Source organism: Copadichromis virginalis, linkage group LG9, assembly GCF_057382275.1.
Source record: "Copadichromis virginalis isolate Kocher_CV1m ecotype Utaka linkage group LG9, C_Virginalis_male_GT1.1, whole genome shotgun sequence".
NCBI classification, from domain to species: domain Eukaryota; kingdom Metazoa; phylum Chordata; class Actinopteri; order Cichliformes; family Cichlidae; genus Copadichromis; species Copadichromis virginalis.
In genome coordinates, this window is record NC_140626.1 from 31,168,059 (window position 1) to 31,180,119 (window position 12,061).

At 38.9% G+C, this 12,061-nt stretch overlaps 1 protein-coding gene across 2 annotated transcripts in view; it reads left to right on the forward strand.

Moving 5' to 3' along the window:
* The first annotated feature begins 1,991 nt into the window (after window positions 1–1,991).
* LOC146702204 (uncharacterized) overlaps window positions 1,992–12,061 on the forward strand; it is a 29,922-nt gene continuing 19,852 nt past the window's right edge. Inside the window, exons 1-4 of one of the 2 annotated variants that reach the window (XM_085469021.1) lie at window positions 1,992–2,953; window positions 4,997–5,102; window positions 7,821–8,417; window positions 9,788–10,570. In XM_085469021.1, coding sequence (XP_085325147.1) covers window positions 5,085–5,102; window positions 7,821–8,417; window positions 9,788–9,934 — 762 coding nt within the window. In that variant the 5' untranslated portion in view covers window positions 1,992–2,953; window positions 4,997–5,084 and the 3' untranslated portion in view covers window positions 9,935–10,570. Of the gene's footprint in view, window positions 2,954–4,996; window positions 5,103–7,820; window positions 8,418–9,787; window positions 10,571–12,061 lie in introns of those variants that run through there. The other variant, XM_085469022.1, reaches the window with a different exon arrangement.

The following is a 12,061-nucleotide window of genomic DNA, read 5'->3' on the forward strand; positions in this document are numbered from 1 at the left end:
TCGTCAAAGATTACGCTAAAGGTGGTATAAAGACAATTGATTTTCAATTAATGGTTGGAGTATTTAAAATAAACTGGATAAAAGCCTTCCTCTTGAAACCTTACTCCATATGGTTCCATATCCCAAAAAATATTTTCAAAAAGGTGGGAGGGTTGGATTTTCTCCTGAAATGTGATTTTGATATATTGAAGTTGCCTGTGAAACTGTCAGAATATCATAAGCAGGTCTTGTCTTATTGGAAGAAGGTTTTTGCCCATAACTTTTCACCACATTGCTCCACCTTGTGGAATAACAGGACCATTACAATTAATAGGAAGTCATTGTTCATTAAAGAGTGGTATGAAAAAAACATTATCTTTATAACAGATTTACTTGATGAAAAGGGACAGTTTCTCTCAGTGGGTGTTTTTAATGCAAAGTTTAACATTCAGTGTTCCCTTAGAGAATATGACAAGGTTTGTAAGGCGATCCCCTTACCTCTGTTGAGTTTGATACAAGGCTATTTATATTACTCTAAGGGACAAATTAGTTTACCTTCTCTACAGCTAAATCAGATTCCTTTGACTGATAAAAACTGTAATAATAAAACCATGAACAAAATATTTAAAAATGAATTATTTCACGATTTTAACAGTAACACAAAATTAAAAGGGAGTAACGTTAAAATAACGAACAAATATACACATGTTTTAAGTTGGCCTATCCCCCCCAAAGTTAAAGAAATGCAATTTAAAATAATTAATGGATATTACCCAGCAGCTGAAATGCTTAGAAAAAGGTTTGGGTTTGAGGTAGAGCCATGTGGATTTTGTTCACAAAATGTGGAAAGTATTGATCATTTGTTTTTTTCCTGCTCAGTAACAACTGACTTTTGGCAAGATCTAGTAGACTGGTTGAGTATAAGAATAGATGGGATGACCCCACTGACTCTAACACAAGTTTTATATAATAATGGTGATCCATCTAAGGAACTGTCCATGCTACACAAGGTGGTGATAATTATGGGCAAATACCACATACACAAATGCAAATGGCAAAGTAAAAGACCTTCCCTAACTGTATTGAAAATTGAATTAAAATCTTTTTTGTCATCTTTAGAATTACTGAGGGATTCATGTAAAGAGGCTGCTTTGATATGCGACAATGGGACTCAATCTCTATCCTTTTAATGATTGTGTTTTTGGTGTACTAAGTAAGCCACATGTATGTTAAAGTGTTCGCAGAAAGGAAACTGTTATATGTCATAAAAATGGCCTTCATATATTTATGTATATGTATATATGTGGGGTTTTTTTTTTCCTATTTCGTTTGGTTTCTTATTCAACCTTTTCAAGATGTTGTTGCACTAATTTTGTCTCCCAACGAGAGATTGTAATATGTGCATAAATTTAATTAAAGTATGAAAAAAAAAAACACGTGTAGATTCATCAGCCAGATGAAGTGTTTACTGACAATTGACAGTGATAGCGCACATCATCATCACTATTCCAGCAATCCTCTCCTCACAGACAAGCATAAACACACTCGACTATCACTAAATCAGATTTAACACACGTTTGTAATGACGATAATTCAGTTTATAATAGGGTTTATTCGCACGGTCAGCAGGTGGCGGTATCCTCGTACACTGGGGAGTAAACTGCCATTAAACGAACAAAAGAAGAAGAAAACATCTGCACATGAGCGGTACGGATCGGGTAGACCCGATTTGTACGGTCAGACTTTACACATGCGCAGTAAGGATCGGAGAGTCCTGATCCGTAACGTTCTTTTTATTTTTCGTTTTTGTCTACATTGTACTGAAATGCTTCATTATTGCAAACATTTTAAGATATACTTGTTATTCTTAACATCTTAACAGATACTCTGACCCATAACTATCGAAAAACGCTACGACCGGAAGTAGAAACCTTTTGCGCATGCGGGGTACCGATCGGGTTTCCGGTACGGATCGGGTTTTTTGTTTTTTGTTTTTGTTTTTTAAATTAAACTTTATTTACAAACAACAGTTTAACATACAAGGCACCATCATTAATCCGATTATGTTACATCCTCGGTTGAGCATTATAGCAAAACAAACAAACAAACAAAACGAACAAAAAAACCCCCAAAAACAACAACAATAAGCACAAAGTTAAAAGAGTTAGCACAAAAATAAAGAACAGTCATTGAAGGATTCGAACCAAAGGCAAAAATTAACGTGCAAAAAAAGGGCAGTCGTGATTATAAAATAGGGAGTTTTTTGGTTTTTTTAACATAGGTTAAACTCTTTAAATAAAACAAGTTTATGGGCTTTCTTGTTATTCACAAGTTTCAGCGATTTAGCCCAGAGTCTAAAGTCATTCAGCCATCTGTTTATACATGGTTTAGCTTTAAAGTATCTGCATTTGTGAATAAAAATTTTTCCCATTAACAAAATCGTCCTAATCAACAGGTCAAAATCTGCATTCTCAGCAAGTATTCCAAATTTTATTACTGTCACCGTCAAATGTGGTAACTGAATTCTCCTGGACTGCAGCCAGCTCCACATGTCAGTCCAGAAGGAGTGCACTGATTCACAGTTGAAAAACAAGTGATCCAGACTTTCAATATCATTTTCACAAAATGTGCAGGCGTTCACATCTAAATTAAATTTCCGTCTTAAGAATTCATTGGTTGGATAAACCTCATTAATGATTTTAAAGTGAACGGTACGAATCGGGTAGTGACAGTGACAACTCAGACGGAGCTACCGTTTCTTCCTAAGCGAGTAAAAGAGTGAATTTGGATGATAAAACAAACTAAACCACCGTTTGGATCGATATCTGCATCGATCTGCCCACCCTTGTCTCCTGGATCGTAGCTGAGATCAGCGTGAACCACGTGGGTCTCTGCTCCCTGATCTGTTTCCTGTGTTTGGAAAGAGTTGCAGCTTCATCGCGGAGTTTCTCTCGGTTTGTGGGCTCATCTAAAGGTAAGCACCGAGCTAACTTTACTGTGAGTTCAGTTCATGTTGAGTTTAGCTCCTGAATGAGGTCTTCTGCTGCTCTCCTCGGTGTCTGTTCACAGTTTATTGTGAACACGTTGAGAGAAGAGTGAGAGAGTGTTTGGAGAAAAACACCAACTAATCATTAGCTCAGCATGCTGGGAGAAGTTGGAGCAGAAAAGTCTTTTCATTGTCCCTGCAGCTGTTTTTCTGCCTGCACCAAACCTCTACAGCCTCATTTCTATTTGAAGTGATAACAGGAAATGGATGAGAGCGATCTGCTGCAGTATCAGGGTCACAATAAACTTTATTGTCCAGCTGCTGTGGATGAACACATGAGAGGAAGTGAACTCCTACAAAGTCTCATTTTAATGAGTGTGGCTGCTGTAAAGTGATGCACAGGAAGATGTTAACAAAAACTAATGAAACAGAGATGAAAGTAAACAGTGTTCATATTTGAAAGCACAGAGAATAAAAATATATTGTGGTGGTGTTAATTTCTCCCAATTCTTTCGATCTTTGGGCTGAAGGAAGGACAATACTCGGTGTATAAATGCTCAATCAACAATTACTTTATTACATACAGTTCAACACCTTTGAGCACAAACCATCCGGATGGGGAGACATGCATGCAGAGGGTCACAGCAAATCTCCAACTGGTGGAGGGTTACTCAAGCTCTTATAGCCTCTAGTGGCCCCCACCAAGTCGTAAAAGCCTAAACATTCACATTCTTTCTCTCTCTCAGTGAGTTATGACCTGTTTATCTGCTTCCAACAAGGGGTGAAGCTCCTGTGGAATGTGCTTTGTGCTCTCTGCACAAGGTATTCTCTTCTTAACTCAGCAGTATGAAATGTCATGAGACAGTGTAGCTCATTCACAGTAAATCAACAGTATAGGATAATACAAACCTATCTGATAAATCTAGTGATTCTCACATTCTTTTTAATTCAGCAGTATAATGCAAACTAGAACTACAGCTACATACTAATTATACTCTCTATAATAAGAAGTATGATGCTGCTTACAGCAGTATAATGATTCACTCATTTCGATTACAGGCATAGGATAACATATGATAGAATAATAATCTCACAGTGGTTAATGTGCAGCTCTTGGTGATTTGGGAGAATCATGTTTTTAATCATGTTGTGGATTGAATGTTGGGTTTTGTTTTATTTTGTCTACAGAAGTTTTTCCCACCTGTGATCGTTCAGATTGATTTGTTGGGTTGACTTGAATCATGTGAAGGTTTAAAGCTGCACTTCCCCCAAAAAGAATAAAGTATAATCGTGAAGAATGTAAAAATGTCTTCCTGTGTCAAACACAGCTGCAGTCAAAGCAGGAAGGAAAGCACTGAAACCGCTGATCAAAGCTCATTAATCAAAGACTGCTGATCAATGGCCATGAGTACCATTCACAGAGAGTGAGTCACTGCAATCACAGCATTTGATCAATGAGCTTTAATTAGTGGTTTTTGGGGAATGGTGGAGGTGGTGGGACTGGGGGGCTGAAGGAGTTGAAAGTGTGGGGTGGGGGAGTAACAGGTCTGTCCCTGTTTGTGGAAACCACAGGAGGAGCTGTTCAGGCTGTTGCTGGGTGTGAATTGTTGATGGAGTCTTTAAACTTGTAGTTGCTGTTTTCCAGACTGAAGCAGAGTCGTTAGCTGAAAACTGGTTTTAGAGGTTCATTCAGGACACCTTCTCAGGCTCTTACAGCCTTACCTGTATCATAACAAAGTGTATAAACCCCAATCCACCTTTAACATGGTCCTTCTCCCAAACCTTCAAATAGGACTTTCTGGCCCTGTCATAGTAAAGGGCTGCTTAGAATATTAGAGCCAATGTCACAAAGTTCCTCCTGAAGTATAAGTGAGTGAGAGAGTTTCCTCACTTTGCAGCACAACACGTCTCACAAGATTTCTACAAGCAATCAGAGTGAAATTTGTACTTTGTGTTGTCAGATGAACATATGAGACACTTTGACTCTTCAGTGCAGTGTGGAGCCTAACAAAGATCTGTTTTGTGTCCCAGCTGATCAGCAGGAGGAGAAGAGTCTGACGGAGCAGCAGAGGAACATTTTCAGCCATCTGGACTCAGCTGAGTCACTACAGAGGAAACAATGAGCTCAACACAGAAGGTGAGGAAAATATCACAGTTTCACCAAATAATCAGTCACGTCTAAAACTCTCATCCTCCCAACCTGTTATATGACTGTGTTGTATATTATGTTGTTTTTTACAGACCACAGCACATGTTAAAATAAGGAAGGTTTATTCATCAACATTATTAATAATCAAATGGACATTTGTCAGAGTTTTACCCCTGATACTGCTGGATAAACAGAAACTCACTCAGGAACGAGGTCACACAGAGCTCAAGTTTTCACTCGCGAGGGGGAAGCAGTTGTCTCCAACCCACTTCAACTTGCTTTTCCCCCTGCAGGTTGTTTTTATTGGTTACACACATGAATATTCATAAAGCTTGTTGCTGTTTTACCTATGAGAAACTACTATAACTGGTTACGAAGTGATTGTGCTGTGCAAACGTGATTATACATTGTGTGTGGTTATATGATGAGAGTGCAGCTCTCCCAGATTGTTGTTGGTAGAATCTGTTCTTCTCAAGGCTGCTTGTTCCCCTTATCAATGTCATGCACGTAGTCATATGCGTGGGTTACCTAGATAGCAAACAGAAGCATTCTAGCTTTCTAAATGGCATTGTGTAGCTTTTTAAAGGGCAACCTACAACACATACATTAAACCTAACAGTTTTTTCATCACCCCAAAAAATACACGTTCAAAGCACCACAACAGCAGCCCGATATCAGACAGAAGCTCTCAGCTGAGCTCTGTAGAGTGGGCAATTTTAATGAAGCTTCATTATAATTTGTAGATTCAAGCTGCTCTTCACATTTTTGGCCACCAGATGTCACCAAAGAGGACTGTGTTGAAAAGCTTCGAGTAATGAACCTTTTTCAATACAAGCTTCAGTGTTTCAGAAAGCTTCATTTGGCCATCACTGATATAAATAATATTATAGAAATGATCAGAGGAGGCAAAAGTACATTTACTCTATACTTAAGTAGAAGTACAGATGCTCTATTGACGACTCTGCAATAGTCGGTCTCATCACTGATGGGGATGACAAGGAGTACAGAGAACTGACCAAAGGTTTTGTTGACTGGTGCCAGCAGAACTACCTCCAGATCAACACTAGTAAAACCAAGGAGCTGGTGGTAGACTTCCGCAGGCACAAACATCCCCCACTGCAACCACTCAACATTCAAGGTATGGACATTGAGACTGTGGACAGCTACGGGTACCTTGGTGTTCATCTGAACAATAAACTGGACAGGTCTCATAATTCAGACGCCCTCTACAGGAAAGGGCAGAGCTCTGTTCTAGGATGCCCTCTGGACCCAGTAGTGGTGGTGAGTGACAGGAGAATGGTGGCTAAGCTGTCATTCCTGTTGGACAACATCTCCCACCCCATGCAGGAGACTCTGACGGCACTGAGCAGCTCCTTCAGTGGCTGCGGCACCTACGATGTGGGACGGAGAGATTTCGCAGGTCTTTCCTCCCCACTGCTGTCAGACTCCACAAGAAAGACTTTTGCAGCTGATTTGCAGCAGTTGTACTTTTGTATTTTCTTATTCAGTTGTATATAGCATTTGTATTCTATTTTATTCTATTCTATTATTCTATTGTATTTTATTTCATTTTATTGCATTCCAGTGTTTTCTAATTTCTGCTACATAACTTTGCACTTTTGCTGTAACGAAACAAATTTCCCACCTGTGGGACTAATAAAGGTCATCTTATCTTATCTAACTGTGACATGAGCACCACAGTCACTGTGCACCTGTCACACACTGTTCTTTACTTTAAATCCATCACAGTTCAGCAAACTAACCTGTTTATCCTGCACTAACCTGCAGAGGATCTTCATGCAGTCTTTAAATAACACAGTTAATCTGCCTCAGATTGTTTTGCAGCATCTTTCACAACCTGAAAAAACATAATGTCACATGTACAGACCCAATATCTGATTTCAACACATGAGGACTTACATGTAAGCTTTAATCTCCAGTTGATCAAATCCCACTGAGCAGTCCTTCCCTTTAAATCTAACCTCTCTTCTTCCTCTCCTGTCCTGTGTGTCTTATCTTTCTCCATCTCTGAGTGAAGTTAGCTCTCTTTCTTTTCTCTCCCTGTGATGTACAGCAGCTGGACCTTTAGCCAGCAACACACTGTGAGACAAACTGCACACAAACAGTTTGTGTGTTTGCTGATGTTTGTTGATAGAAACGCTGCATTTGAAATTACCTGTTTGTTCAGGTGCTGTGCAAAAAAGAAAGAAGAACAACGTCTCACTTTAACTCCTGACTATGACTCACAGTTTTGCCTCTTTCATCTCTTTTTATGTTTCATACCCTGGTGATTAGTACACGATCAGGATTGTCTTTCATGTGTTACTTTTCAGGCTCAAATCAGTTTGATGTTTGATGCCCTTAGTGATGAAATAACTCCCCTCAAATTCCTAAAAACAAAAGTAAAAAATCTGTTTTGTAAATGCAACAAAATACAGATTTGTTTTGTAATGTGGGGAGTAAAAGTAAGGAAAATAAGGAAAAAATATTTTAAAGTGTTTAAACATTCATAAATTATTTTTAACACCAGGTTGGATGTAATGTGTTAGAACTACCAGCAGGTGGGGATAAGAGACCTTTAAGGTGTTTGGTGCCACACTCCACCTTCAGGATTAAAACTAGTGTTAATGGAGGGAGTTTGAAGGTTGAGTTTGTTCCACGACTGCATTTCACTCACTGCCTCTGTTTGTATCTCTGTCACTGCAGGACCAACATGGAGCGAGAAGTCAGCGCTCTCAGGAGGCCGACAAACCTCACAGAAGAAAGGGAGAGAAAACATACACCTGTGATGAGTGTGGGAAGGATTTTACTGAGAAGTCTACACTAAAACGTCATCAGGTCATCCACACTGGAGAGAAACCGTTCAGCTGTGAGTTGTGTGGAAAGACTTTTTCCTGGAAGCGTTCCCTGAAAAATCACCAACTCATCCACAGTGGAGTTAAAGCGTACAGCTGTGATCAGTGTGGCAGAGCTTTTACTCACAGTAGCAGCTTACAGAATCATCTAGTTACCCACTCTGGAATTAAGGCATACAGCTGTGACATTTGTGGAAAAACCTTCAGCCAGATAGGGAGCCGAAATATACACCTACGCATTCACACTGGACATGATGTGTACTGCTGTGATCAGTGTGGCAAACAGTTTATAACCAACATGCATTTACAACAACACATGTTGACCCACTCGGAGGAGAGACCTTATAAATGTGACCTGTGTGAGAAGACTTTTAAAGCTCCACATCACCTGAGACGACACCAACAGATCCACACCAGAAAGAGACTCTCCAAGTGCAGTTACTGTGAGGTATGTATTTATATTGTTATCTTGTCATTTTAGCCTGACTGTTTGGAACAACTCTGCTCATTAAACTGTGTTAGCATGTTAGCAATTCTACTGCATGGAAAAGCAGCTCTGAGTGATTATTCAGATTTACATTTCAGTTATGATTTTTGTTTACACGATCATGAAAAACTAAAAGTGCTGAAAATTGATAATTCATGTGTTATTTAACGTTTCCTGGTATATCATAACATGGTTTTTATTTCCGCATAGATGGCATTTTGTTTACAGCGGCTCGTTCCTCTGTCAGGTGTACATGGAATAAAATAAAACACAAATGAAAATAAGTACAAAACCAAACATTCAGTAATCTTCTATTATGGTTAACAAAGTTGTATCGGTTTTGTAATATTGTAGCAGTAGTATCATTGCTTGTTTTTAACTTTAGTACTTTTAGACACTAGTGTTAAAATACTAATTTAATGTTATAATTGCAGTGTCATGGGGGTAGTAGTGTTTTTGTTGTCCCAGTCAGCTGAGTGCTTTAAATGCACAGTTACAGTGTCATTAATGCAGTATTGTCAGAATCAGAATTTATTGATCCTACGGGAAATTATGTTGGTTACAGTGCTCCAGTACAAGCAGTAGCAAAAACAGACAACACAAGAAGAAAGAAATAGCACAATATACACACACACACACACTATTGCCACAAGCAGGAATGACTTTCTGTGCCATTCAGGGGTGCTCTTTGGTAATGTCAGTCTCTCATTGAACGTGCTCCTGTGGCTAGCAAGCATGTCATGGAGTGGGTGGGAGGAATTATCAATTCAATTTCAATTAGATTAATCAGATATTAATAACACATATGATTCAGTGCAGAGAGGTCTATTAATATATAGTGAGTGAGAAAGGGGACTGGAAGGGGAAAACGCAATGCATTATGGGAATCCAACATTGTCTTTATCCTGGATAACATTCACCTCTCCGACACTACCCTAAGGGAGTCCAGCTCCATCCCAACAACATTGCTGGCCTTGCAGCAACTGTAACATGCGCTGGTTGGCGCATGCACACAATTTTTTTTTTTTTTAATTTTAAATTAGTATTATTGCAGTGTTACATTAGTAGTTTAGCACTGTGTTGGTAGCCTTTAAATTACCCTGAAAATATTAGTGTGGTAGTACTTCAGTGTAACTCAGATGTTACTGTAACATGAAATAAGTATTACTGTAGTATTATGGTGGTAGTATTGTAGTTATTGCAGCCCAGTAAACTGAGCATGTTAACTGAAACAGTAATTGGACGTCTGCAGAGATGTTCTTTAGTTCAGGCGACGTTCAGGATAAAAATGTTGAAGGACTGACTTACACTGTCTTTGTGTCTTTGTTTAGAAGCAGAGCGACACAGATGGATCCAGTTCTCAACCCTGTCATCACTGTGGTGGTGGGAAAGACTTTTTTGCGACCTTTGTGGAAAAACTTACATTCGAAAAGACGGGCTTCAAGAACATCAGCGTAAACACACTGGAGATAAAATGATAAAATGCAAAGAATGTGGGAGAAGCTTCACCAGATTAAGGGACTTAAAACATCATGAACTGATTCACAGTGGGGTTAAAAAGCACCTCTGTGATCAGTGTGGGTCATCCTTCATCACTGCAGGCAACCTTAAGACACACAAACGAGTCCACACAGGAGAGAAACCGTACAAGTGCAGATACTGTGACAAAAGCTTCTCACAATCAGCTAATCGTAACTATCCTGAACGTGCACACATGGAAGGAAACTACAGCTGTGACCAGTGTGACAAGAGCTTCAGGAATCTCAGTTCATACTCCAGACACAAACGATCCCACGTTACTAATAAACTGTTTCACTGTTACCAATGTGCCACCACATTCACTAAATTATCTGCTCTGTGCAAACATCAGCGTGATCACTCAGGGCTGAAATCACTCCCATCACTGTGAATCTGCAGAGACAGAAAGATCCTCTTCTAGTTTCAGTGTCAGAGTTAAAACCCTTGAGATCAGGCTCCAAAGAGTTCATCAAAGCTATCCAAGTTACATGGTTTATTAAAATAATCACATTACAGCATTTACATTCATGTTAGACTACTTTTAATTAACTGCTTTAGCCCACAATGAAAAAAAAAAACCATTTTGTTCATGACCTGTGTAGGATCATGAACAAAACTAACTCGGGATCTCGCAAAAGTTTCATACATCTCCGAAAACATCGGAGCACTTTTGCAAGTATGTGATGTCTTGTAAACCGAGCAGATATCTGACGTTTGCACAACTACATTCACGCCTCAAAATATCTTAAAAGTGTATTTTCTGACCCAGAAAGAGTAATATTACAACTAAGTAGCTGCTGCCATTGTTGGAATTCAACTTTTGTTGAAACGTTTCTGAAAGGTTGCAGATCTGGAACCACTCTTTCCTCTGGCAGGTCTGCCATCTGTTGTTGGCTGGGTTTTCCTCCATTCAGTTTACAGAATAAACATTTTGCACAGTTGAAACTCCATTTGTTATCCGAAACTTTCTTTCTAAAACAATATCTGGGAAACATGCTCTTTGGCCATTCTTCTCGAGAATCTCATTTGCCTTTGTTCTCTATTTTTCTCTCAGTTTAAATGAAAAAGTTTGAATCAGAAATTTAATGTTAGCTGGCATTATTAACTCCTGCAAATACTGCAGTTCCTCCATAGCATTGCAACACTCCTGACTATATAGTCAAGTCCAGTCAAGTCAAATGTATTTATATAGCACATTGAAAACAGCAACTGTTGACCAAGGGGCTGTACATTTAAGATCATCAAAAGAGATAAAAACATAGGACGACATGATAAAAGTTAAAAGGAATCATAAAATTAGAAGATTTGAGTAAGAAGTAAGATAAAAGTAGTACAAACTCATCCTGATTTAAAAGCCAAGGAATAAAAGTGGGTTTTTTAGATGGGTTTAAAAAGTGTCCAGTGTTGGAGAGGTCCTGATGTGAAATTTGTTCCACAATTTAAAAGCAGTCACAGCAACGGCCCGGTCTCCTCTGTGTTTAATCTGGACCTCGGGACAGCTGAGAGCATCCACAGACCTCAGTGATCTTACAGGAGTGTACCAATTTAAAAGATCAGAAAGGTTGTTTTTTTCCTGCCTTGTTTGGTATCATTGTTTTTAGTTCAAACTCACGTGTCTAAATATAGTTATTGTTGTACTAACACAAGATTCCTGAAATCACATAAAAAAAACATAAAACCTAGCAGTATTTTTTTTTTACTGTAAAAACCACAGACATGTTCAGTAAATTATTTTAGAACTTGAAATGCAAATATAAATTGTACACTTTTAAAACTTATGCACACATTGTGTAAATATATACAGTTATTTATCTAAAAATGCAGCCAATGCACACCTGGCATTTTTTTATTTTATTTTGTACAACCATTTAAAAATATTAGTATAACTAAAATGAGAGAACAAACAGGGGCCCGTTCTTCGTACCTCGCTAAGTAGGTTAGCTGGATTAGATTGTTGACGATTTCGCGTGATCTTGGATCGTTCGGTTCCCCGAAGCTCATCCGGGACTTGCTGCCATAGCAACAGAGCCGTAAGCGTAAACCTGCTCGGGAGCAAACAGGATTAGATCGCGGCCACGCAGGTATGT